We start from the raw sequence: 23,447 nt of genomic DNA on the forward strand, positions 1-23,447 counted from the left end.
AAGATATTAAATCTTTTCTTAGGGGAAGGGACAGAGAGAGGCTCCTTCCTCTAAAAAACATGTTTTATCAGAGTTTTAATAAAAGTGGGTAGAGATACTGAACTTATTAGTATCCTTTAAATAGGATTATATTCTCTTAGGCTCAATTTCAGGAAGAATAATCAGAGGACAGATAATTCTTTGACTTCTTTTGACTATAAACAGACTAAATATTTCTAAATATTACTTGTGATATTCAACAGGGTTATCTTTTCAGCCAGCTTTAATCACTGGGAACAGGGCTCAAGCCCTGAGTAGAACTTAAAAGTATGCTATGCACAGAAGACCACTGAATAAAGCACAATTACAAACAGCCAATATGCATGTAAATGGATATTCAGCATCAACAATTATTTTTTAATACAATTTACAAAAATTTAACCTGAAAAATTGCATAAATCTGTTTTAAATTATAATAGCCATTGTTTGTGAGGAAAGAGAGAAACGCAATCTTACCTTCTTCGGACCACAAATCACTACAACTTTTCTCCAGAGCACTTTGACAAAACATTACAAAAGAATTTATAAACTGTGCATATACTTGGACCCAACAGTTCCACCTCTAGGAATTTAGGCTAAAGAAAATATTATAAATGTGCACAAAGATACAGCTAGACACTATGAACATGATCCTATCCATAACAGTGAAAATTTGGAAGCAACCCAATGTACATCAACTGGGAGTTTATTATAAAAATCATGGTAAAATAGTAAGCAGCCCAAGAGAGGCCTGAGTAGGCCCTAACTGCTCACCCCGACTGATCTTAAGGCTCTGTACAAGAAGGAAGTAAAAGTTAAAACAGAGTTTTAAATTGTGAAAGAAGACAGACACAGGCCACAAATTGTAACGATTCCATTTATATGAAGTGAACAGAACAGGCAAATCCACAGAGACGGAAAGAATAGTGTTTGCCTAGAGCTGGGGGAACAGTGGAATGAGGAGTGACGGCTAATGACTGCATGGTTAGTTTTCGGGGTGATGAAGATGTTCTGGAATTAGACAGTGATTGGTGGTCGTACAACTAAAAACCTCTTAATTGTACATTTTAAAAGGGTAAAATTTGAGATGTACTCTTCCAATTATATTCTATCACAAGATTTTACATGGAGTTTAAGGTTCTTCCTTAAAAGTTTCTTACTGTTTACAAACAATATTTATAAGGTGATAATTACAAAACAATACAGACTGATTGTAGCAAACATGGAAAAGACAGAAAACATAAAAAAGAAAATAAAAATCATTCACAATATCATCCAGATATAACCGTTATTAACATTTTGGTGTATAACTTCCATTCTTAAGTTTCTTTTTAAATGTAAGCATAAGGTAAGAATTTAAAATAAACAAACATAAGAACACTAAAATGTGTTCAATGCCCTAAATTCCCTATCACACTTACAGTTTTGTCTCCAGTAAAGGTAAGATTTGTTCCATTCTCCTTGGCCTTCAAACAAACAAACAAACAAAAAAGAAAATTAATTCAGAATTTCTACTGTACTCTCAGAAATATATAAAAAGGAAAACAATTACCTCCTGTTTTTCTCCTAAAAGAGGCAATCGATGCACGAAATCCCCAGAAAAACTCTATGAAAGAAATAGAAAACTAAAATTAAAGATGTATAACAGCAAAAGAAAAGCATAGCTCAAAATCCACAGAAACACTTAAAGCAAAACATATAAAAGTAAACATAATAATATGGCAGTAACAGACAAAATACTTCCAATTAACCACAAACAAGTGAATAAAACCTTGCTAGAAACTAAAAAATAGTATCAAACCAAACTGGCCACTCAATTTTTCTATAAGATTACAGATATTGTCATTCTTGACAAAACCTTAGACAGAAAACATACGAGTAGGATAAATGGATGTCATAGTTCCCTGAATTTCTACACATGAGGAAAATGTGGCTCAAAGCTATAAAGCTTTAGATGCAGAAATGGGATCTGAACCTAAGATTCCTAACTCTGAGGTCCACTGCTCCTTCCATCACAACACATGCCATGCCTGTAAAAAAAACCTCCACTAATTACCTTTCTTACCAGTTATCAGCAAAGGAGGCATTATCCTTCCTGAGTAATTAGGACATGTATTTCAATTCTACATTAGACTGGAGGAGGAAACCTTATGAAGAGGGGTTTATGCCAAAACCCTGGAAAGCTGATAACAGATCTAAAAGTAGTGAACCTTGGGCAACAATATACAACAGGTAACTTTCCACAATCAAATCCAAGAAAGGCCAACCAATCCTCCTAGCCTGGGGAATAAATTTGGAAAACCAACAGAAAACCCCCTACTCAATATCACATTGTGCCTAGCTTTCTTTTTCTACCATACTTCCACTATTTTAAAGCTATTTTCTTTTTATCCGAGGTCATAAAATCTACAGTATGACAAGAACACAACCCTTGTAGTTCAATTACAATGACTTCATTTGCTCATCAATTAATAATTATTAAGTAAAAGACTTCTTATCAATAAACTTTACTTCTAGTAAGTAGACAGAAAACCTAACTTTCCATGAACTTGCCTCTTCAAGGAAAGGTGCTAAATAATCTGAAGCAGTACTTAAATGCAGTAAAACAAAGTAAAGGCTATAGCTAAAATAACTATTTTCAACACCTATAAAATACATAATTTTTCTATCAAAAAACTGGGGTCAGATTCTACTTCTCAGAAAGGAGAATTTTATAATATAAACCCCATTTATATGATTACATATATATAAGAATTAAAATACACAATATTGGGAATTCCCTGGCAGTCCAGTAGTTAGGACTTGGTGCTTTCACTGCCGTGGCCCAGGTTCAATCCCTGGTCAAGGAACTAAGATCCCGCAAGCCACAGAGCACGGCCAAGAAAAAATAATAATAATATAAAATAAAATAAACAATATTATTCACCTCTTCCCCTTTATTCGAAAAAAGTTGTGAAGTTCAACCCTTTGATTTCAAGTCTATAGTAGGAAAATCTAAAAATGTTGATTCTGGGATATATCAATTAGATGAGATGACAAGAGGTTTAAAAAATGAGGGTTTCAAAAGTCCATCAATGGATGAATGGATAAAGAAAATGTGGTATATATGTACAATGAAATATTATTCAGCCTTAAAAAAGAAATGAAATTCTGATGCATGCTATATGGACGAACCCTGAAAACATTTTATTACGTTAAAGAAGCCAAAAAAATACTGTATGATTTTACTTCTTTGAGATATCTAGAGCAGTCAGATTAACGGAGAAAGAAAGTAGAATAGTTGTTACCAGGGAAGTGGGAGTGGAAGGGGGGGTGGGTGTTTTTATTATTTAATCGTTATGAAGTAACCACTGCAGATGATGAAAAAGTTCTGGAGATGGCTAGTGCTGATAGTTGCACAACAAGGTGAATGTACTTAATGTAACCGAATGGCACACTTAAAAATGGTTAAAACGGTAAATTCTATGTTATATATATTTTACTATAATAAAAAAACCCAGGGCTTTGCTTTTTACACACAAAGGAAAGCCCATCCTCTCTTTGAGATGAATATTTAAGTGGCTGACTATGTACCTATCAGAACATGATTCTAACTTGCTTCTGTCAGAAGGAATTGAGGAGTGAGAAATGCGTATCACCAAAAATACAGCCATCATATTATTCACCTCTTCTATTTCCCTCCAACTACTATCAAATATTACCTGTGTTTTAAAGAGTTCACTGCAGTTTTGGAACAATTTTGATGATGTTTGATATTTCCCAGACAAGCCTTTTTTTTCCTTAAGGTTTTCCAAGTATGTCTCCACTTCTTCTGCCTGGAAAAACAGAGAAAATACAAAGTATTTAACTTATGTAAGATATTTAAAAGAAAACAAATAGATTGCCTTTGGTACAAATATAGTTTTGGATTTGCTGTTTTTAAAATTAACAACATCTTGGGCTTCCCTGGTGGCGCAGTGGTTAAGAATCCTCCTGCCAATGCAGGGGATGCGGGTTCAAGCCCTGGTCTGGGAAGATCCCACATGCCACAGAGCAACCAAGCCCGTGCACCACAACTACTGAGCTTGTGCTCCAGAGCCTGCAAGCCACAACTACTGAGCCCATGTGCCACAACTACTGAAGCCCTAGAGCCCGTGCTCTGCAACAAGAAAAAGCCATCACAATGAGAAGCCTGTGCACGGCAACAAAGAGTAGCCCCCGCTCGCCACAACTAGAGAAAGCCCGCGCGCAGCAGCGAAGATCCAATGCAGCCAAAAATAAATAAATAAAAATAAATAAATTTACAAAAAAAATAAATAAATAAAATTAACAACATCAGATAAAGACTATATATTAGTATTCAAGAATCTAATAGCATTGGACTCTAAAGTGCAGAATTCTAGTCTACGACTCATGAAGGATAGTTCCTCTTAAAAATTCTAGGAAGACTGGGAAACTGTCAGAGTCCACAGGGTTTTGTTATAAGAAAATATACTTACAAGAGTTCCTTGACTAAATTAACACCACCACCACCACCAACAAAAAACTTGTGCTTCTAAGCTAGAGCACAAAACTGTTGTAGCCATTCACAACCCACTATTAATACTATGAAAAAACAATCATCATTTCTCTGGCTTCATCAGTTCTGTGAGTTTTCTCCCATACCAACATCCCTAATCTCACCCTCTTTTTTTCGAAGCTCTAATTTCATACCTCCAACTATTTGCTTGTCATTTCCATAATTCTGTCCTGTGGCAATTCAAAATAATTTTTACATTCTTAAGTTGTCCTACCCATGAAGACTGAATCTGATAAGCTTGACCAGTTTTTATCACAAGTTTCAAGCATATGTAAATTTAACTAGTGTTCGATTAGGAGAAAAGGTCAATGATATTTCAAACCATATTCTGGAAATATTTCTCTCTAAATTCTTCAGTCCTCCTCATCACACCAACCTTACCCAATGTTATATAACAAAAGCAAAATACAATCAGCAACACTACAAAAAAGATAATGTAAAACCCTAATACTGGGCAGAAATTCAAAATGCTTAAGGTTTAAAAAAACCAACTGGATGGTGGACATTTTTTAAAGACTAGTCCTATTATTTTTTTAAAAGAAACCTCAAGAATAGTAGGGGAAATGTAAAAAAGAAAAGAAATGATGCAAATAGTGGGATGAAAACAGAATGCAAAAGGCCTGAAAAATCCATCTAGGAGCTACATATCTTCAATGCTCATATACAGTGTATTATAGCAACTCTGAAAGTGTGGCCCATGGATGCTTTCATGAGGTTTAACAGGTCAAAATTATTTTCATCTTCATCATCATCATCATCTATTTGCCTTGTACTGACAGTGCAAAAGTAATGATGCGAAAAATGGCAGCCTCCTATCAGTGGTACCTAACTGTACTAGTTAGTAGTCATTGTACTCTCACAGTCACAAACTTGCAGTTAAAAAAAAAAAGGCCAGTTTTATGTAAGAATGCCCTTGATGAAACAGTAAAAATTATTAATGTCATTAAATCTGGACCTTTGAGCACATGCCTTTTAAAATATTCTATCAGACAAAAAAATAAGTATGCAAAATACTATAAATGACTGTCTTAAGACAAAGCACTTTGCAACTATTTTAACTTGTAAGCTAAACTATCCACCGTTTTCATTTACTTGAAAGAAAGACCAACAAACTACAGATATTCAGACTTGGGTATTTGGGAGATATTTTCCTGAAAATGGGCAAAGGGAGGCTGTCACGTCAAAGAAGGCAACTGACAGCATCCATTGTCAATAATAAAATTTAAGGGACTTCCCCCAGTGGTTCAGTGGTAAAGAATCCACCTTCCAATGCAGGGGACTTGGGTTCGATCCCCGGTTGGGGAACTAAGATCCCACATGCTGTGGGGCCACTAAGCCCACATGCCACAGCTAGAGAGCCCGTGTGTCACAAACTACAGAGCCCACGCACTCTGGAACCCGCATGCCACAACTACAGAGCCCAGGCGCCCCGGAGCCTGCATGCCACAACTAGAGAAGAGAAAACCCGCACACCACGACTAGAGAGAAGGCCGCGCACTGCAACTAGAGAGAAGTCCTCGCACCGCAACAAAAGATCCTGCATGCTGCGATGAAAATCCCGCGTACCGCAACTAAGACCTGATGCAGCCAAAAATAAATAAATAATAAAGTCTTCTTGGACCTTGAAAAAAAATTTTTTTATTAAAAAATAAGTAAATAAATAAAATTTGAGCTTTCAAGGAAAAACTGGAATTTTGGAAAACTTGCATGTTCCTTACCATGATTTATAGTTTCCAATACTTACAGAGTATCTGATGAGACTGAAAGGTCATATTAACAAATGTAATTTTGAATTAATTGTAAAATGAATTAGTATTTGGAAGGTTTATATAATTCAGCCAACCAATATTTTCTAAGTGACCATGAAAGATGCTGCCAAATCAAACATGGGCAAAAGACCATTCAAAGTGCAAGACATACCAATTTATTTTAATATAACAGAGCACAGAAAAAGTTCACTGATATGGTTTCAGATTCCACACTGCAACTAACCTTTAAGAAACTCCACTTATTGCGTTTGGGTATAGAATCAAAGAACAATATCCACAATTACCTGAAAACACTATTAAAACACCATTCCCTTTTCCAACTACATATCTGTGTGAGGCCACATTTTGTGCATACACTTCAACCAAAATAACACATCACAATAGACTGAGTGAAGGAAGTATAAGAATCCAGCTATCTTCTATTACACTAGATATTAAACAAATAGATTTGCAAAAATACAAAATAACACCACTCTTCCCAGTTTCTTTGAAAAATAGTTTTCACAAATTAATAAATATTTCTGTATTTTTCTGTTATAATTTCTAATTCAGTAACCCACATGAATAAAGGCTTTTTTGGGGTCTGTAGTAAGTAAACACAGTTCTGAGACCAATAAGTTTGAGAACTGATAGTATAAATTTGCCTGCATATTGGGAAGCATGATTCTAGTTCCAGTTCTTCTCCATAGCTACATGACACTCTTTCCTCTATCAGGTTGGGACCCGATGATATCTAAACACTAAGAAAAGTCTGTAATTTTATGTTCCATACCTTGAAGTTGTAGATTTCATTGTAACAGTCAGCACTTTTCAGATACCAGGTTATATTCAAAGATACATCACAAGGTTCTCCATCAACTATAAAAGAAGAAATCTTTGTGAATAAAAGATAATTCCCAAAACAAAGCATTTTTCCTAAACTGTTACCCCACATCCCGTTTCCTGCTAAACTAAGATACTCAAAGACCATCCTTTCTCCAAACAGAAGGTAATGAAGTAATAAATTTAAAAAGAACTAGATATTCTTCAGTTAAAAGTAAGAATTGTTGCTCACAGAAATAAAAAGCAGTTGAGGATTTTTAACCTTTGAAACCGTGTATCTATTTTTATGCCTTAAAACCTTCATTTCTGGTTCTCTCTTGGGAAAAAACCTGGAAGTGATAAAGCAGCCTTAAGTTAAAATCAGTCTTCTGTTATCATTTAAATATTTACTGAGCAGAGCACTTAAGTATACAAAGATACATGGCACTGTGTTAGGCCAAACAGGGGAACAGAAGGTAACAAATTATTGAAGACTCTTAAGTCTTAAAAAAGATTCTAGTTGAAGAGTCAAGGAATAACAACATTAGGAATGTCACAAGGCAACAAAAATAGTTCCATGGCTATTAACCTCATGGCTTAAACCTTGAGAGATATCAAAATTGGATAGAAAAGAACTATCAACAAAAAGCAAACCTGGCTGGGGAAGGCAGGAATAGAAAAAACAAAGATAAAAAGAGTTATTAGATTCTTTTTAAAACTCACCTTAAGAGAAGCCTCAAGGAACCTCATGAAATCATAGAAGCCTCACATAACTCACTCAACATATTTTGGAGCACAATATTCTAGTGAACCAAAGCATTAGTCTGAAGACTTGGGGTGTAAACCTGACTATATGACTGTTAACTGTCTCACCTGGGGGAAGTCAGTATTTCCTTTTATCTTTGATTCCAGCTGAGGAAGGGAAAATATACTAGAAATACATACTTTGTGCAAATGTGACAAAGATAAACACGACTGCATCTAAAAACCTACTTTTGGTTCTTAAAAGAAGCACACCTAAAATTACAAACTTTCCCTTTTCTTTGGTTTAAGTGGTTTTCTCAGACTAATTTTAAGCGGCACACTTTTATAAAGCTCAACTTTTATAAGGCTTTTATAAGGCTAAAATACACAAAAATCTGATGTGTTGGATAGAATGTATGGATATGCTGTAAAGGATACTGCAATCTTGTTATGAACTACTCAGAAGAACCAAACAGAAAAGGAATTAATTAAATCAAAGCCCTAACAGGAGATTTGCAGGGAAATGTGCCTGCAAAAATACTACTATTTATGTTAAAAGACATAGAATTTTTTTTTTTTGGCCACGCCACGAGGCTTGCGGGATCTTAGTCCCCAGACCAGGGACTGAACCCTGGCCCTCTGCAGTGAAAGCTCGGAGTTCTAACCACTGTACCATCAGGGAACTCCCAAAACACAAAGAACTTTAAATGAATGGCTTTAAGAGACAATGAAAATGGTCCTGCCACATTCCTCACCTTCCCTTGGCTGGCAGGTCTAGTCCCTAAGAATCTTACATGAGCCAGGTGCAGGTGTAAGGGAGAAGTGGCTACCTCTAGAAAGGATTGGAGTTCCAAGCTTTGAGCAAATCTCACTTCTTTCTCCAAAACAGACATTTTTAATGTAGGTGAAAAATTGTAATTTTAGGCTTGAAAAGAAAAGAAAAGAAAATGGCCCTGCCAATTTCATGGAAATCTATTGTATACCATACCCACAAAAGCATAAAATCAGAGACAAGGTAAGTATGAGAAAACACAGAAGTAACAAAGTGAAAGACAATGCAAATTTTAAGAAGCTTCAAACCCTCCAAAAACAACGAAACACAGACACTTCAAAATATGCAGCTTGACCAAAAACCACTAGAAAAACCATTAGAACAAAATACAGGTAAGAAGAAACTGTACAAAATAAAAGGACAGAATAGCATACAGGCTGTCAGGGTATCTCAAAAGACAAAATACTGCTATCCCTAAAAGCTCTTCTTTTCTAGAAAGCCAACCTCACAAGAAATACCAGCGTGTCAGAGTAGATTTGATTTAAATCAAACTTAAATTATCAGCCAAGAGATCGTATTTTCATGGACACAGTACATTCTTCATAGAAATTCTACCTAACCCCTCCATCCCACCAGGCTATAATCTCAATAAGAGAAAGGGTCTTTTCTATCACTTCCTTGCTGTCTAAAACAGTGCCTGGCACTATACATAGTAGGTGTTCAGTAACTACCTACTAAGTGATTAAAAGAATAAAATCATCCAACTATGACATACTTTGCATTTTCATAGAGAGAAATATGCATAGGAGCACACATGGATGATCTGGATTTTTATTCCTGATCTTGAAATGGAGCTGCCCGTGATCACTCATTCTCTAAAAATAAAGCCAGTTTCAGAAATAAAAGGAAGCTTTTCTTTAATGCACAATGGGGTATTCTGGATTCAGATACAGTGGTTTTCCCACTGGACAGACTGGTTTTGTTCTACTATCCCTATTTCCTGGTAATTATCTTTGAGCTTCCTCTTCCAAAGATCCAAGTGGTAAAATACTCCTTCAGCAAACAAAAGCTTTACTGAACATATTTGTTCAGAGCCAATGGTCTGACAAACCTAGGTCATGTGTCCAGTAAACATCTAACAAGCACACAAAAACAAAATCGGCAGTTATCTCTATGACTCAGAACAGATTAAAACCCATGGAGGCGATCAACCAAAACAATGTGTCTAACTATATATTGTTAACACCAGAAAAACAAGAGAAGAAAATAAAGTTCATAAAAGTAAGTATTCTAAAGATTATTCTGTGAAAGGACCTTAGTTACACTACATAGGTTTATACCTAGATAGTGCTTGACTATTAAATTTCAGAACTTATGTTGAGAGTAAATCATCAGAGGTAGAAAACAGGTAATTTGAAAGTTTAAAGATCACTCAAAAACTCGAATAAAAACTTCATGAAATGCAAAAACTCACATTTCAGGAAGATAGTGGTATTTTTGAAGAGGATCTTTCCAAAACTAAAATAATTTTTCCCCTGCAAAGATAAAGGAGAGATAATTAGCATCAGATCACTTTAATTCCCAAAGAATATAACTGATATAAAAAGCTAAAATTTATAAAATGTTGACGTTAGTTTTCTTAACACACACACCAAAAAAGGCATCAATATCCTTCCTTTTAGTAAAATTCAACCATATCCAAACTGCAGGATTTTGAAGCTTGGTGCAGAGACAAGTTTTTTCTTTTTTCCACAGGCCATGAAGCAAGTACTCCAGAAGGAAGGCTGCTAGAAATCCTAACCTAACTTAAATCTTTCTAAAAGGTCCTCCTTAATCAGTTCATTCCCTTTACTCACTAATCACCGTCCAGAATAACCAATCATTTCTTCAAATAAACTATTCTATGAGCAGACAGCCATATTTAACTATTAACCATTTTACAGGTAACAAATAAATACCTAAAACTGAGAATCTGAACATCGTCACCAAATTAACAAAAGCTGTAATTCTCACCATATCAAAAGCTCAAATAAGATTTGGGCATTACAACCAGTGAGCACAGCAGAACAAAAAGGCTACCGTGGTTTTAATAAGACTAATGCTTTTCGGCATTTCCAGCCAGCATCTGATTTGTCGGCTCACAGCACTATAGCTCTTACTCAAACGACGTTTCAAAAACGTGGTAAAGGGAAGAAAGGGTCAACCAATCCAGTTAATTATCCTTAAGAAAAACGAACTTATCATAAGAAATTTTAGAATACTGTTTCTTCCGTTTTAAACATTCTCACGTTTGAATACATCATTTTAAATACCTAGGCTTCCTAATTACACGGCAGGGCTTAGAATAACCATTTCAAAGTCCAAATGAAATCAACCAACTTCGTAAGTAGAATTATCCAGTAACAAAAAAGTGCAGAGAAAAAAAAAAAGAAAGATGTCTATTTACATATTCCTCTCATCCAACCCGGGGTCACAAGATTCTGTGAAACTTCTGCTGAAAGAGAAACCACTCTCCACCTATACATCAAGTTTACACGTTTCCAGTCAGACAATGAAAGTTCTCTGCCTTTGCTGATAAGAAACCGCTCCACCGCCACTCTCCGCTCCTGAATTGACCCTGACATTCCTGCTAATTTACCCAAAGAAGCGTACAGCTTCCCGCTCCAGGGAGGTGAGTCCCGGTTAAGCAGCTACACAGACACTCCCGGCAATCCCACCCCTTTGGAAGCGGACTTTAGTGGAACCTTCATGGACCCCTTGGGCTACCGTAGCCCCACCCCTTGCTCCTCCGGGCTCAGTTGCTCCTGAAGTGACCACTCACCGACGGTATCGGAATGTGCCACTTGGATCGGTCGGCAGCAGCGACGGGTGCCGGTCCTACACTGAAAAGCGACAATGGGGACGTCTGAGCCCCCAGGAGAAGAAGAATGACAGGCAGCACCTGAAGCCACGCAGCCGCCGCCATCTTCACAGCCGTGGAGTGCCTACCGAAAGCATTTCACCTTCTTCCGGTTCGTCCCGCCCTCTTCCGGCTCCTCTCTGGGGGCGGGATAATCCGGGTCCTCAAAACCTCTGGTGGCTTGTTTGTTTAGCGACTCAGCGGCCCCGCCCTCAGGCAGTTGTCAGGCTTCGTATGAGGCTTTGGACCTACTGCGCAGGCGTCTTCCTGCCGTAACCTGGTCACCTTGGAGTGTTAGGATGATCTGCAAAAGTTACCAGCCGAGTCTGTTGGCTCTTCTCTCTCCCTTAAAGGGTTTGGGGACCAGGGAAGAACCCCATGTGGCGTTTGGCTCTCTCCTCCTCCCATTCGCCCCAGTCCCTCATCGTTTGAGTCAGACGCTGGGGCCAAAAGTCTGGGAAAGCCGTAAGTCTGGCTGCCTGTTTAGCGTGTAGTAGTGAGTACTCGGTTTCCGGAGGTATTTAAGCAAAGACTGGAGTTTGGCGGTGGTGGAGTATAAGCCTTCCTAAACGGAGTAATGTAGTAGACAACCCCTTTTAAAAGACCCTTCTATCCGTGAAGAGTATGATGTAGAGTTTGGTCGGAGAACATCAACCTCCAGCAACAACCCCGCCGGCACTTCCTACTCAAAACTAAAATACAGGAGAGAGTGGGTCAGTTTTCAGTATCCGTGGCGTGACAGTCACTGAGGTAGATCTGCAGAAGCTTCGCCCTAATCACGCAGGGCGTGTCGGTACTTCCTCGTTGTCACGCCCTTGGTCTGCATCCTCTAGGGCTCTTTGAGTACACGCCTCCTCGGATGCAAAAACCTTTTCAGTTTCTAATGAAGGCAGTTCCTCATCAGCTACTCAGAACCAAGAAAAATTTGCCAGATCAATCTCTGTAGAAACCCTTATCTGGGCCTGGAAATCCCGGGAGCAAGTGTCAATTTGTCACTCCTTAAGGACATGAAAGTCCCAGAAACTTGATGGTGGTGAAGTGCTGGCGGTTATTTAGAAAGACTGACAATCTAAAAGATCGCTTGGGGCCTTGGCCTGAGATCTGGGAGCCTGTGAAGTGACTGGGAAGCCATGGACGCAGCTGAGAAAGAGGAAATCAGGTAAAGGCCCAGTGGTCCAGCAGGGACTGACCCCAGGGCCCACGGAAGCAGGGGATAGATAGTACCTGAAAACAACATTCTGGCTTTGAAGACTTTATTTTTTTATAAATTTTATTTATTTATTTTTGGCTGCGTTGGGTCTTCATTGCTGCGTGCGGCTTTTCTCTAGTTGCGGGGAGCTGGGGCTACTCTGTTGCCGTGCGCGGACTTCTCGTTGAGATGGCTTCCTTTGTTGTAGAGCACAGGCTCTAGGCGCGCGGGCTTCAGTAGTTGTGGCTCGCGGGCTCTAGAGCGCAGGCTCAGTAGTTGTGGCGCATGGGCTTAGTTGCTCCGCGGCACACAGGCTGAAACCTGTATCCCCTGCATTAGCAGGCAGATTCCTAACCACTGCACCACCAGGGAAGACCCTGAAGACTTTATTGATTGTTTGATTGCATGTCTTATTTGCATATTTTATATTTGTGGACTCAATCTCTAGCCTTCTCAATTCTCCACGGAATTAATTGATATTAATAGCCTCTCATGAAATACTTGAAGGATGGTTAACAAAACCGGAAGAATTGTTATCAGAACTCTTTTTTTTTAACGTTAACATGGTGGTATTTTATTTATTTATCTTATAAATTTATTTTTGGCTGTGTTGGGTCTTCGTTGCTGCGCACGGGCTTTCTCTAGTTGTGGTGAGCGGGGGCTATTTGTTGCGGTGCGCGGGCTTCTCATTGCAGTGGCTTCTCTTGTTGTGGAGCACGGCCCTAGCGGTGTGGGCTTCAGTAGTTGTGGCACGCGGGCTTGGTAGTTGTGGCTCGTGGGCTCTAGAGCACAGGCTCAATAGTTGTGGTGCACAAGCTTAGTTGCTCCACGGCATGTGGGATCTTCCCATACCAGGGCTCAAACCCGTGTTCCCTGCATTGGCAGATGGATTCTTAACCACTACGCCACCAGGGAAGCCCTGTGATTAGAACTCTTAACACATGAATTTCAAACAGGTTGCTTTCCAGGTTCAGCTAAGTACATCTCTTCCTATATCATTCCAGAGTTTATTCTTCAAAACTGGAAAGATCTTTGACATAAACCACAGTAAGATCTTTTTTGACCTACCTCCTAGAGTAACAGAAATAAAAACAAAAATAAACAAATGGGACTTAATTAAAAGCTTTTGCACAGCAAGGGAAACCATGAACAAGACAAAAAGACAACCCTCAGAATGGGAGAAAATATTTGCAAATGAAACAACAGACAAAGGATTAATCTCCAAAATGTACAAACAGCTCATGGAGTTCAATATCAAAAAAACAATCCAGTTAAAAAATGGGCAGAAGACCTAAATAGACATTTCACCAAGGAAGATATACAGATGGCCAAGAGGCACATGAAAAGATGCTCACCATCACTAATTATTAGAGAAATACAAATCAAAACTACGATGAGGTATCACCTCATGCTGGTCAGAATGGCCATTATCATAAAATCTAGAAACAATAAATCCTGGAAAGAGTATAGTGAAAAGGGAACCCTCCTGCACTGTCGGTGGGAATGTAAATTGATACAACCACTATGGAAAACAGTATGGAGTTTCCTTAAAAAACTAAAAATAGAACTACCATATGACCCAGCAATCCCACTACTGGGCATATACCCTGAGAAAACCATAATTCAAAAAGACACATGCACCCCAATGTTCACTGCAGCACTATTTACAATAGCCAGGACATGGAACCAACCTAAATGTCCATCAACAGATGAATGGATAAAGAAGATGTGGCACATATATACAGTGGAATATTACTCAGCCATAAAAAGAAACGAAACTGAGTTACTTGTAGTGAGGTGGATGGACCTAGAGTCTGCCATACAGAGTGAAGTAAGTCAGAAAGAGAAAAACAAATACCGTATGCTAACACATATATATGGAATCTAAAGAAAAAGAAAAGAAAAGGAAAAAAATGTTCAGAAGAACCTAGGGGCAAGATGGGAATAAAGATGCAGACCTACTAGAGAATTGACTTGAGGATACGGGGAGGGGGAAGGGTAAGCTGGGACAAAGTGAGAGAGTGGCATGGACATATATACACTACCAAACGTAAAATAGCTAGTGGGAAGCAGCCGCATAGCAGAGGGAGATAAGCTCTGTGCTTTGTGACCACCTAGAGGGGTGGGATAGGGAGGGTGGGAGGAAGGGCGATGCAAGAGGGAAGAGATATGGGGACATATGTATATGTATAACTGATTCACTTTGTTATAAAGCAGAAACTAACACACCATTGTAAAGCAATTATACTCGAATAAAGATGTTAAAAATAAATAAGAAATAAAAAACATTGGCCCCTAGATTATCAGCATCATCTTAAAAAGCAAAGGATTTTCCTTCTCTGTTTCTATCCTTATTCTAGCACCTCGTACATACCTCTGTTATATCATTTGTCAGGTTGATTTGTGATGTTGGTTAGGCTGTCAAAGAAAACTCAGACACAGTACTTCTTATCTTCTTCAGAGCCCAACACTCAGCAAGAAAGTTCTGAAAATATTTTGTTGAATAAGTAGGTGGGAGGGTTGTTTTTGTTGGTCCGGTTTGGGGCTTTTTGTTTTTACTCCTTCAGATTTTATTGTTGTAGCCATAGCCTTCAGTCATTCATTTTAAAGAACCCTTTCTCATAAGTGACAGTACTCTTTTTCTGTTGCTTTCTGAGCAATCCCAGAACTTCATGTTTTGTTGTTTACCATGGGTGGTTTACAAAAGGATGTTGTTCTGCAGCAAACACATTATTGTGTTATGGCCATGACACAATTTTGCATCACAATGATTTATGTCCCATGATTTATATTATAGTTAGAGAAAGTACAAAATTTGGATTCACAAACCCTATATAAAATAAGTTTCTTAAAATGTCTTTTTATTAGCGTTGAAGATGAAGCTGTGGATAAAAACATTTTCAAAGACTGCAGCAAGATTGCTTTCTACAGGTAAGAAGAGGAAGTATATGACCTAGATAGAATAGTTCTGAAAATATTTCAAAATTGATGTTTATTAAATTTTTGAGAACTGATAGACTTTCTGAGGAAAGAGTCGATTAGGAAATTCAGTGATTAAATAATTTATTGACAGGAGAAATTCACCTTTACTACTCTAGCTTAACTCCTGTATCATTTTATTATTAATATGTTATTAATTATAATTAATTATATTGTATACTTATACATTATAATTAACATTACTGTGTTAATAAACAGGTATTTTAAAAGTCAAAGTGTTTTTCAACTAACGTTAAAATTTTGAATCTTTGAAGAAATAATACTTTTACATGGTTCAAAAATCAAATAATATAAAAAGATACACATTGAAAAATGTTACTTACTCTCTTGTCCCCTTCCACCCCATTCAACATCTTTCCCTGTAAGTAACCAGATTTATTAATTTCTTATTTATCTTTCCAGTATTTCTTTTTGTGAATGCACATATTCTTATATCACCACCATTCTTAGGCCAAGTAGCTTTCTATATACACTGTTGTATACATCTTTTTTTCTGCTTCATAATTTATTCTGAAGAGCTCTGTATGAGTATATGGAAATTGTCCTCTTTTTCATAGCTGTATGGTATTCCATTGGGTAAATTATAATGTATTCACTCTCCTATTGCTAGACCCTTGGGTTGTTTTCAGTCTTGCTGTAACATCACTGCCACAGTGAAAAGCTATACATATGTCATTTCCTACACACGCAGGTATATTTGTAGGATGAATTTCCAGGAGTGGGATTACTAGGTCAAAGAGTAAATGTATTTGAAATTTTAACTATTACCAGATATCCCTCCATAGAGATTGTGTCATTTTGCACTCCCATCACCACTATATGATTGCCTATTTCCCCAGAGCCTCAAAAAATATTTCTTTAAAATTTTTTTGAGTGTCTACCTTTATGTGGTCCTGAAACTGAAATCACCAAAAATTATATCATACAACTTTCTAATTTATACACACAACTCTAGAGAAAGAAAATCATATCATTTTAATTCTGAACAGGTACCTTAGAGGGAATTCTATAGTGAACTCCTGGTCACCTTGACAAACCACTGGATTATATTGGATTTCCACTAAAATTTATTAAGTTTCAATTAAAGTATACATTTCATGGAAAGAGGGAGGGACATCAACAAGCTAATATGTGTCATCTATGAAAACTGCCCCACCTTCTCAATAAAGGGGACAAAATACCATCCTTGAGTAGTGTTATGGGGAACAATTTTATTAGTACTCTTCTTATTATTTTATTAATTGCATTAGCACTCTGCTTATTAATTTTCTTAGCTCTCTAAATTATTGATACTCCTCTTAGTGCTTTATTGGAGTACTAATATACTGCTTGTGCCCAGTTCACCTACTATTGAAGTGAATTTTAATGACTTCCACATGGTAATATAGTCTTTTGGAGGCTGAGAATCACAAATCATTCTCAGACGTCTGTATACTCCAAATCTGTAGGCGTCAGAAACAGCGGCTCTCCAAGAAGTCTACCTATTGGGCATTACTAGACTCAGTCACAGAAGGCAAAGAGAGCACCAGGTTCCAAATCATCAATGAAGCAGCTAAGGTGAGAAAAAGTATTTTCTACAGAGAATTATTTGTTTCTATATTTATTTGGGTTGAATGAAGTAAATTTCCACAAAGGCTAATTAAACTATGTATGCTTCAAAAACAAACTTTGTGAGAGAAGTAATGCCATCTTTTTAATATCTACACAATGCTACTTTAAAAGTAATATGACTATCAACATATAGATTGCCTTGTATCAGATGCTTTCTTAGATGTTTTGCGAATGTTATTTCCTATTAATTAATCTTCAGAATCATCTAAGAGGTACATTGCATTGTCCCTAATTTTCAGATAAGGAAATTGAAGTCTAAAAAGCCACTTGCTCAAAGTCATAGCTAGTAACCAGAATTTTCACCTGTGACTGTAGACTCTGTCACGCACCCATGCTCTTTTTATCACTATTATACAACATACCTCAAGCAAGGTACAGATTCAGGGAATGTCCAAACCTCAAAATGTGAGTGGGCAAGAGGAACAATGGTCTATGCAGTTGAATAAGTCACAGATGTTCCCACCCCTAGGCTGCTTCACTAACAGATCACCATAGTTGTTACATGCTAAAAGGATTAGAGCAGTATCCTAAGTGCTTTTTCTCATCTGTCAAATTTTCACACTACTTCAGATGGGCCAGTCACAGAGGAAGTGCTGTGGGCCGGGCTAGGAAGTGTGGTTATGCACAAGTAGTTGATGCTTCCAACCTGACCCTCACTTCACATCCTCCCCTGTCTTTGAAAGGTGTCCTAAGCTTCTAAGGCCTCCCAGACCAATCTGGTTTAATTGGTAATTCGCTGAAGGACATAGGTAAAGACATGCAGTCTAGTCCCATAACAGCTTAGATAGTAATTCCATCAGCTCACTAACAAATCCCAGTTCTGGCAAGCAGACTGAGAAGACATCCCCACTTTCACTGCAGCATTGTGAGAGATCTTGTGACTACCGTAGAGCTCCGTATAACATTACACTGAGGAATCTTCTCGGAGAAGACAGAGCAAACACTGCCCCACAACATCAGGGCATTCTGTGTAACATTTGTAAGGTCTCTAACTTCGTCGGGAGGCTCAACTTTATTCCCAGGCAGGAGGAGCAATGGCACAGTGAGGAAGGCTACCTTCCATATGAAGTTTTAGAGATTTTAGTCACTTCAAAGATGTAGAATTCTCTAACATAGCTTTCTTACCTGAATTCAAAATAGGGGCTAGAATCATATCAATAGTTTGTGTTCTCTATCCCCATCCCTTTTTCCCAACTTATGGTTACTTAAGGATGTAGTTGTGGTAGCAGCACACTTAGTTCTTTTCTCTTAACTACACTGAAGGGATGGTTAGCCTTTCTTCAAAACCTAGTGCTGCTTCTTAACACCACTCATTTTTTTCTGGAGGAATTTCCCTCCTTGCTTGGCATCTGTGCAACCTTTGAGTTCACAGCTCATGGTAGAGTACTGATGCAGGTCTCCCAAACTTTACATCCTTTTGTAGCCAAGTTTGAAAGCTGTTCATGGGAAAACATGGGGCAGCATTAATTTCTTTCCTAGAGAGCCACCCGTCATTTGCATGTGGTCTAATAGCCCAATACCCCGCCAAACCCCTCTATTCAGGGTCAGCAGAAGCAGCTGGCTCCAGGAAATGCAAGGAGTCCACCAGAGACCTTCCAGGAGTCGGTAGGCCTTTAATACCAGCAGTCAGTTCCCTTCCTTTCTCATTTTTCCTGTCATTTGCTCTTTTTCCTTCTTGCCTCTGATGTGTCTAGCCCCAGAGAGTTATAGCTGTCCCATGGTCAGGGACAGTCCCTTTCTGTCCTTGGGGAGGCTCAGTCTGTTGAGCACCTGAACAATCCACTGTCGTGATGACACATGCCGAGGCAGAGTAAATGAGGCACTCGGAATACCAGTGTGGGCCAAAATGCAACTTCTCGATGCAGCTCCATACCAGTGAAGTTAGTGGTAGAGCCTCTCACACTGCCTTTTACAAGACTATAGGTCAGTTTTTCTGTACACACCGCTCTTTGGATCCTGAAAATATGAGGGACAATGCTGTTCAGGTCAGGTGCCAGAACCAGAGCCCACCAGCTATGGATGCCTTCAAAGGAAAAGAAGCCACAGTCCAGGAGGACCCACGGGAGCTCAGCGCAAGACAGCACATGGCTCAGAAGGGAGCTGAGGAGCCGGACGAGCAAGGGCAAGTGATCCAGGATGTCAGCAACGTGGCTCCCAAGACTGAGAACTTTGAGGTCCCCTTGGAACAGACACAATGTTCAGGTGTTGGAAATAACAGTGCTGCACAGGGAATCTGCATGCTCTGATGTCAGGCAAATGCATGCAATGTATGTTTTGGGAGGTCACCCTAAAATTCTGAACTGAATGTCATTTTAATGTCCTCCTTGTCACTTGGAGTTGAGATGACTAATAGGGACTTAAGGCTTCGTGCCCTCTATCAGTTTGATAGGGACAACAAAGATCCAAACAGTAATTTCTAAAGTTGTCTGAACCTTGTATCCTGCTCACTGCATAGTCAAGGAGCCTCCATTAGAGGTTTTTTCTGGGATGAGATGGGTGTTTCATGGGAGATTTCACAGTAGGATATGGTATGGATATGGTCTGGAGATTTTTAAAAAGCCACGTACATCCACTTATTTAGAATGATAGCTTTTTATTTCAGGTTCAGAGAGACAGAGCCCAAAGTCTAAGAGGATCATATTCAGCTCACAGCTGCAGTTCTCAGATTTCACTGATGAGGCAGATTCTGACAAACCCAGCATTCTTAGTGCCTACCTGCCCTCACACCATTAAAACTCTTAAAGCAATAATTTTGTTGTCAGGCTTTGTTGTTAATTTTTTTTTTTTTCTTTTTTGCGGTACACGGGCCTCTCACTGTTGTGGCCTCTCCCGCTGCAGAGCACAGGCTCCGGACGCGCAGGCTCAGCGGCCATGGCTCACGGGCCCAGCCACTCTGTGGCATGTGGGATCTTCCCGGACCGGGGCACGAACCCGTGTCCCCTGCATCGGCAGGTGGACTCTCAACCACTGCGCCACCAGGGAAGCCCTGTTGTTAATTTTTGAAATCCTTCTTCCCAATTCCCTTCTCCCAACCTGCTACTTAATAAGCAACCAGGAAACAGAACCAAGTTTCATTCACCGTTGTCTTAGTGAGCTCACACTGCTATAACATAAACTGGGTGTCTTAACAAACCTTTATTTCTCACAGTTCTGGAGTCTGGGAAGTCCTAGATCAAGGTCCCACTTCCTGCCCTGTAGACTGTCACCTCCTTAGTGTACAGTTGACCCTTGAACAACGCAGGGGTTAGCAGTGGAAAATCCAAGTATGACTTCACAGTCAGCCCTCAGTATACATGGTTCCACATCCACAGATTCAACCAACCAAGGATTGTATGGTACTATAGTAAGTATTTATTGAAAAAAAATCCATGTATAAGTGGACCCATGCTGTTCAAATCTCTGTTCAAGGGTCAACTGTATATTCACATGATGGAGAGACAGCTAACTCTCTGGTCTCTTCCTGTAAAGGCAGTAATCCCATCATGACTCCACCCTCATGACCTCATCAAAACCTAAACACCTCCCAAGGCCCCATCTCCAGGTGCCATCACATTGAGGGTTAGGGCTTCAACATATGAATTGAAGGGTTGGAGAATGGGGAAGCTTTGGGGAGGGGGGAAAATGACAATGGACAATTCAGTCCATAGCAAACATGATGTTCCTGGGACACAGTAATGTTACAAAACAAACTGAAGTGTTGCCCTGTGTGTTGCCTCTAGGTCAGGACATCTAGGCTTTGAAGAAAAGCTGGTTGCAGGTTCAGATCCCTAAGTTTTCTCACATAGGGTCCTATTTCTTATGACAAAATAATCAGATATTTGATAAAGAAGCTTCCAGAAAATAATCTTAAAGGAGTTATCAGTAAAGTGTTGACTGCTTTTTTAGACCTCTTTTTTTCCTACTACTATCAATTTTTTACCTCCAGTCAAAATTTGACCTGGATTGAGAAAAAGAGAAGATCTAGTCTTGTGACACCAGAGCAGGGAAATTTATGCTATCTTCTGAGTGTACCTAAAAAGCACTGCTAGCAAGGCTATTTGAACAGACCTACGTCTTTGACCTACTTTATATTGCTAATTTTTATGCTTTTTCATGACATGGATGAACTATTTGGCAAAATGTTTATTTTGCAGCCTGTTTGCAAGTTTTCACTGGTGGCAACACTTCTGGCAGCTTCTCCAAGGATGCAGGGATATCTCTGAGCACCTCCATGAAGTTATCCCTTGCGTCTTCATCTAAGCAATGGGACTTTGCCCAACCAGCCACCTCCTCAACAGATGAGGAACAACTACTACTTGTTAACCAGGACTGTTTCTGCAGAAATGTCCAGGAACAGGCAGCTTATTGGGGAACTGGCCAAGCAATCAGAAGCATACCTGGACAGGCTAATTGTCCTTGTTACCCTTCATCTTTCGTTCAACTGGAATCCAGTTACTCTAGTTTTAACACCAAACACTTATTCTTAAGATACCTGTACATATCTTAGATATGTATCATAGATACAGTGGGCCACATGTCCCAATTTTCCAAGGGCAGTTTCAGTTTATGCCTGTCATCCACTATCGTTATTAATAGAGAGCCCTCTCACTCTTAACAGTCCTGGTCTGGACAATTATATGTTTGCCTAACCATAGAACACATAGGAGATGTTTGTTTCTACTACAGATAGAGCCAAGCAAGTACATATAGATTGGAAAGGCTTTCCTTCATGATTGCCATTGTTCTCCAATTTGCTTGGCCTATAATAATTTAAACATAGTTTTCTAATTATCATAATTTGTAGAACTGACCTGGGTAATCTGTTGAAACTAATCGCGTGTGTGTTCCCAGGTTCCTCTCCTGGCTGAAGTTTATGGTATAGAGGGAAATATTTTCAGGCTTAAAATCAATGAAGAAACACCCTTGAAACCCAGGTATGAAGTTCCTGATGTCCTCACAAGCAAGCCAAGCACTGTAAGGTAAGCCAAGAAACACGTTACCTTGGATACACCCTCAATATATTCTTCTATCATACCTTGAGTAGCAGCTTTTGTATGAGTCTCTTATTTTGTTTCTTCAAAGATACAACCATTGGCAGAGTTAGTTTTTAGTTATTTGGGGATAAATTTATCCATTTTGATGCTATCCATTCTGTACTCTCTTCCTCCACCATTTGACTCATCAGCACTTATTAATGGGGAGAAGCAGAGCTTCTGATCTTCTCTCCTCCTGACAAAGTAAGCGGTTTATCAGCCAGACTTTGGGAGCAAGCAGGAGACCTGTTTAATTGACTCACTCAGATGAACAGCAGGGCTCCAGAGATCCAATGTACTAGCAAAACTCCCATGCTTACAGTAATTTATACAGTTAGACTGACTCACTTTTAATTAACAGCAGTCTCAGAAGTCTAACATATAATCTGTCTTAGAGTCAGAGATAAATTAATGATCAGTTTCTAGGTGGAAAAAAAATCTTTGGGGATTAAAGCATTTTTCATGTACCTGCAGAATCTGCATCAGTTCTCAGCACATTTTCCGGTGATATTTTAACTTGGTTCTGTCTGTTGGTTTGTTATTTTCTTTATATCATGTCACTAAGGGAATATAAGATTATGCCAGATGCTTTAATTTTCACTACATCATTATCATAGTTTTATGTAGATTATTTTTTCCATGAAAATCTAATAAAAACTTAATAAATTATGGGACTTCCCTGGTGGTCCTGTGGTAAAGAATCCGCCTTCCAATGCAGGGGACGCAGGTTCTATCCTTGGTCAGAGAACTAAGACCCCACATGCTGCAGGGCAGCTAAGCCTCCACGCTGCAACACAGAGCCCATGCTCTCTGGAGCCCACACACGGCAACTAGAGAGAAGTTCGCGTGCTGCAACGAAGAGCCTGTGCACCGCAACGAAAGAGCCCACATGCCATAACAAAGATCCTGCGTGTTGCAGTTAAGACCTGACACAGCCAAAAAAAAGCTAATAAATTATAAGGAGAAATTAATTTAGCTATGCTAGAACTATCATAAATTTAAAATATATCACTGAGCCACTACTATAGGCTAAGAACTTAGGAAATAAGAATTAAAAAGGGACTATTCTCATAG

The 23,447-nt window shown here is 38.8% G+C and overlaps 2 protein-coding genes across 14 annotated transcripts in view; one reads left to right on the plus strand and one right to left on the minus strand.

The window, feature by feature from the left end:
* Positions 1-11,809, minus strand: part of TMEM87A (transmembrane protein 87A) — a 43,834-nt gene extending 32,025 nt beyond the window's left edge. For 2 of the 8 annotated variants that reach the window (XR_003428197.1, XM_027084029.1), the window contains exons 1-6: positions 11,484-11,656; positions 10,137-10,197; positions 7,118-7,203; positions 3,720-3,833; positions 1,571-1,624; positions 1,440-1,484 (exon numbers count right to left, since the gene is read on the minus strand). Coding sequence is in view for 6 of the 8 variants with exons in the window: in XM_027084029.1 (XP_026939830.1) it covers positions 1,440-1,484; positions 1,571-1,624; positions 3,720-3,833; positions 7,118-7,203; positions 10,137-10,197; positions 11,484-11,627 (504 nt within the window). In the remaining 2 variants the exon portion in view is untranslated. Of the gene's footprint in view, positions 1-1,439; positions 1,485-1,570; positions 1,625-3,719; positions 3,834-7,117; positions 7,204-10,136; positions 10,198-11,483 lie in introns of all 8 variants that reach the window. The other 6 variants (XR_003428198.1, XM_027084028.1, XM_027084027.1 and 3 more) reach the window with 6 other exon arrangements.
* A 34-nt stretch (positions 11,810-11,843) lies between these two features.
* Positions 11,844-23,447, plus strand: part of GANC (glucosidase alpha, neutral C) — a 76,710-nt gene continuing 65,106 nt past the window's right edge. For all 6 annotated transcript variants that reach the window (XR_003428196.1, XM_027084014.1, XM_027084015.1 and 3 more), the window contains exons 1-4: positions 11,844-12,720; positions 15,619-15,681; positions 17,199-17,307; positions 22,192-22,319. Coding sequence is in view for 5 of the 6 variants with exons in the window: in XM_027084014.1 (XP_026939815.1) it covers positions 12,692-12,720; positions 15,619-15,681; positions 17,199-17,307; positions 22,192-22,319 (329 nt within the window). In the remaining variant the exon portion in view is untranslated. The remainder of the gene's footprint in view (positions 12,721-15,618; positions 15,682-17,198; positions 17,308-22,191; positions 22,320-23,447) is intronic.

The sequence above is a fragment of the Aethalodelphis obliquidens genome, unplaced genomic scaffold (genome assembly GCF_003676395.1).
Source record: "Aethalodelphis obliquidens isolate GAN/ISIS:26980383/991018 unplaced genomic scaffold, ASM367639v1 scaffold51, whole genome shotgun sequence".
In the NCBI taxonomy this organism is placed as follows: Eukaryota; Metazoa; Chordata; class Mammalia; order Artiodactyla; family Delphinidae; genus Aethalodelphis; species Aethalodelphis obliquidens.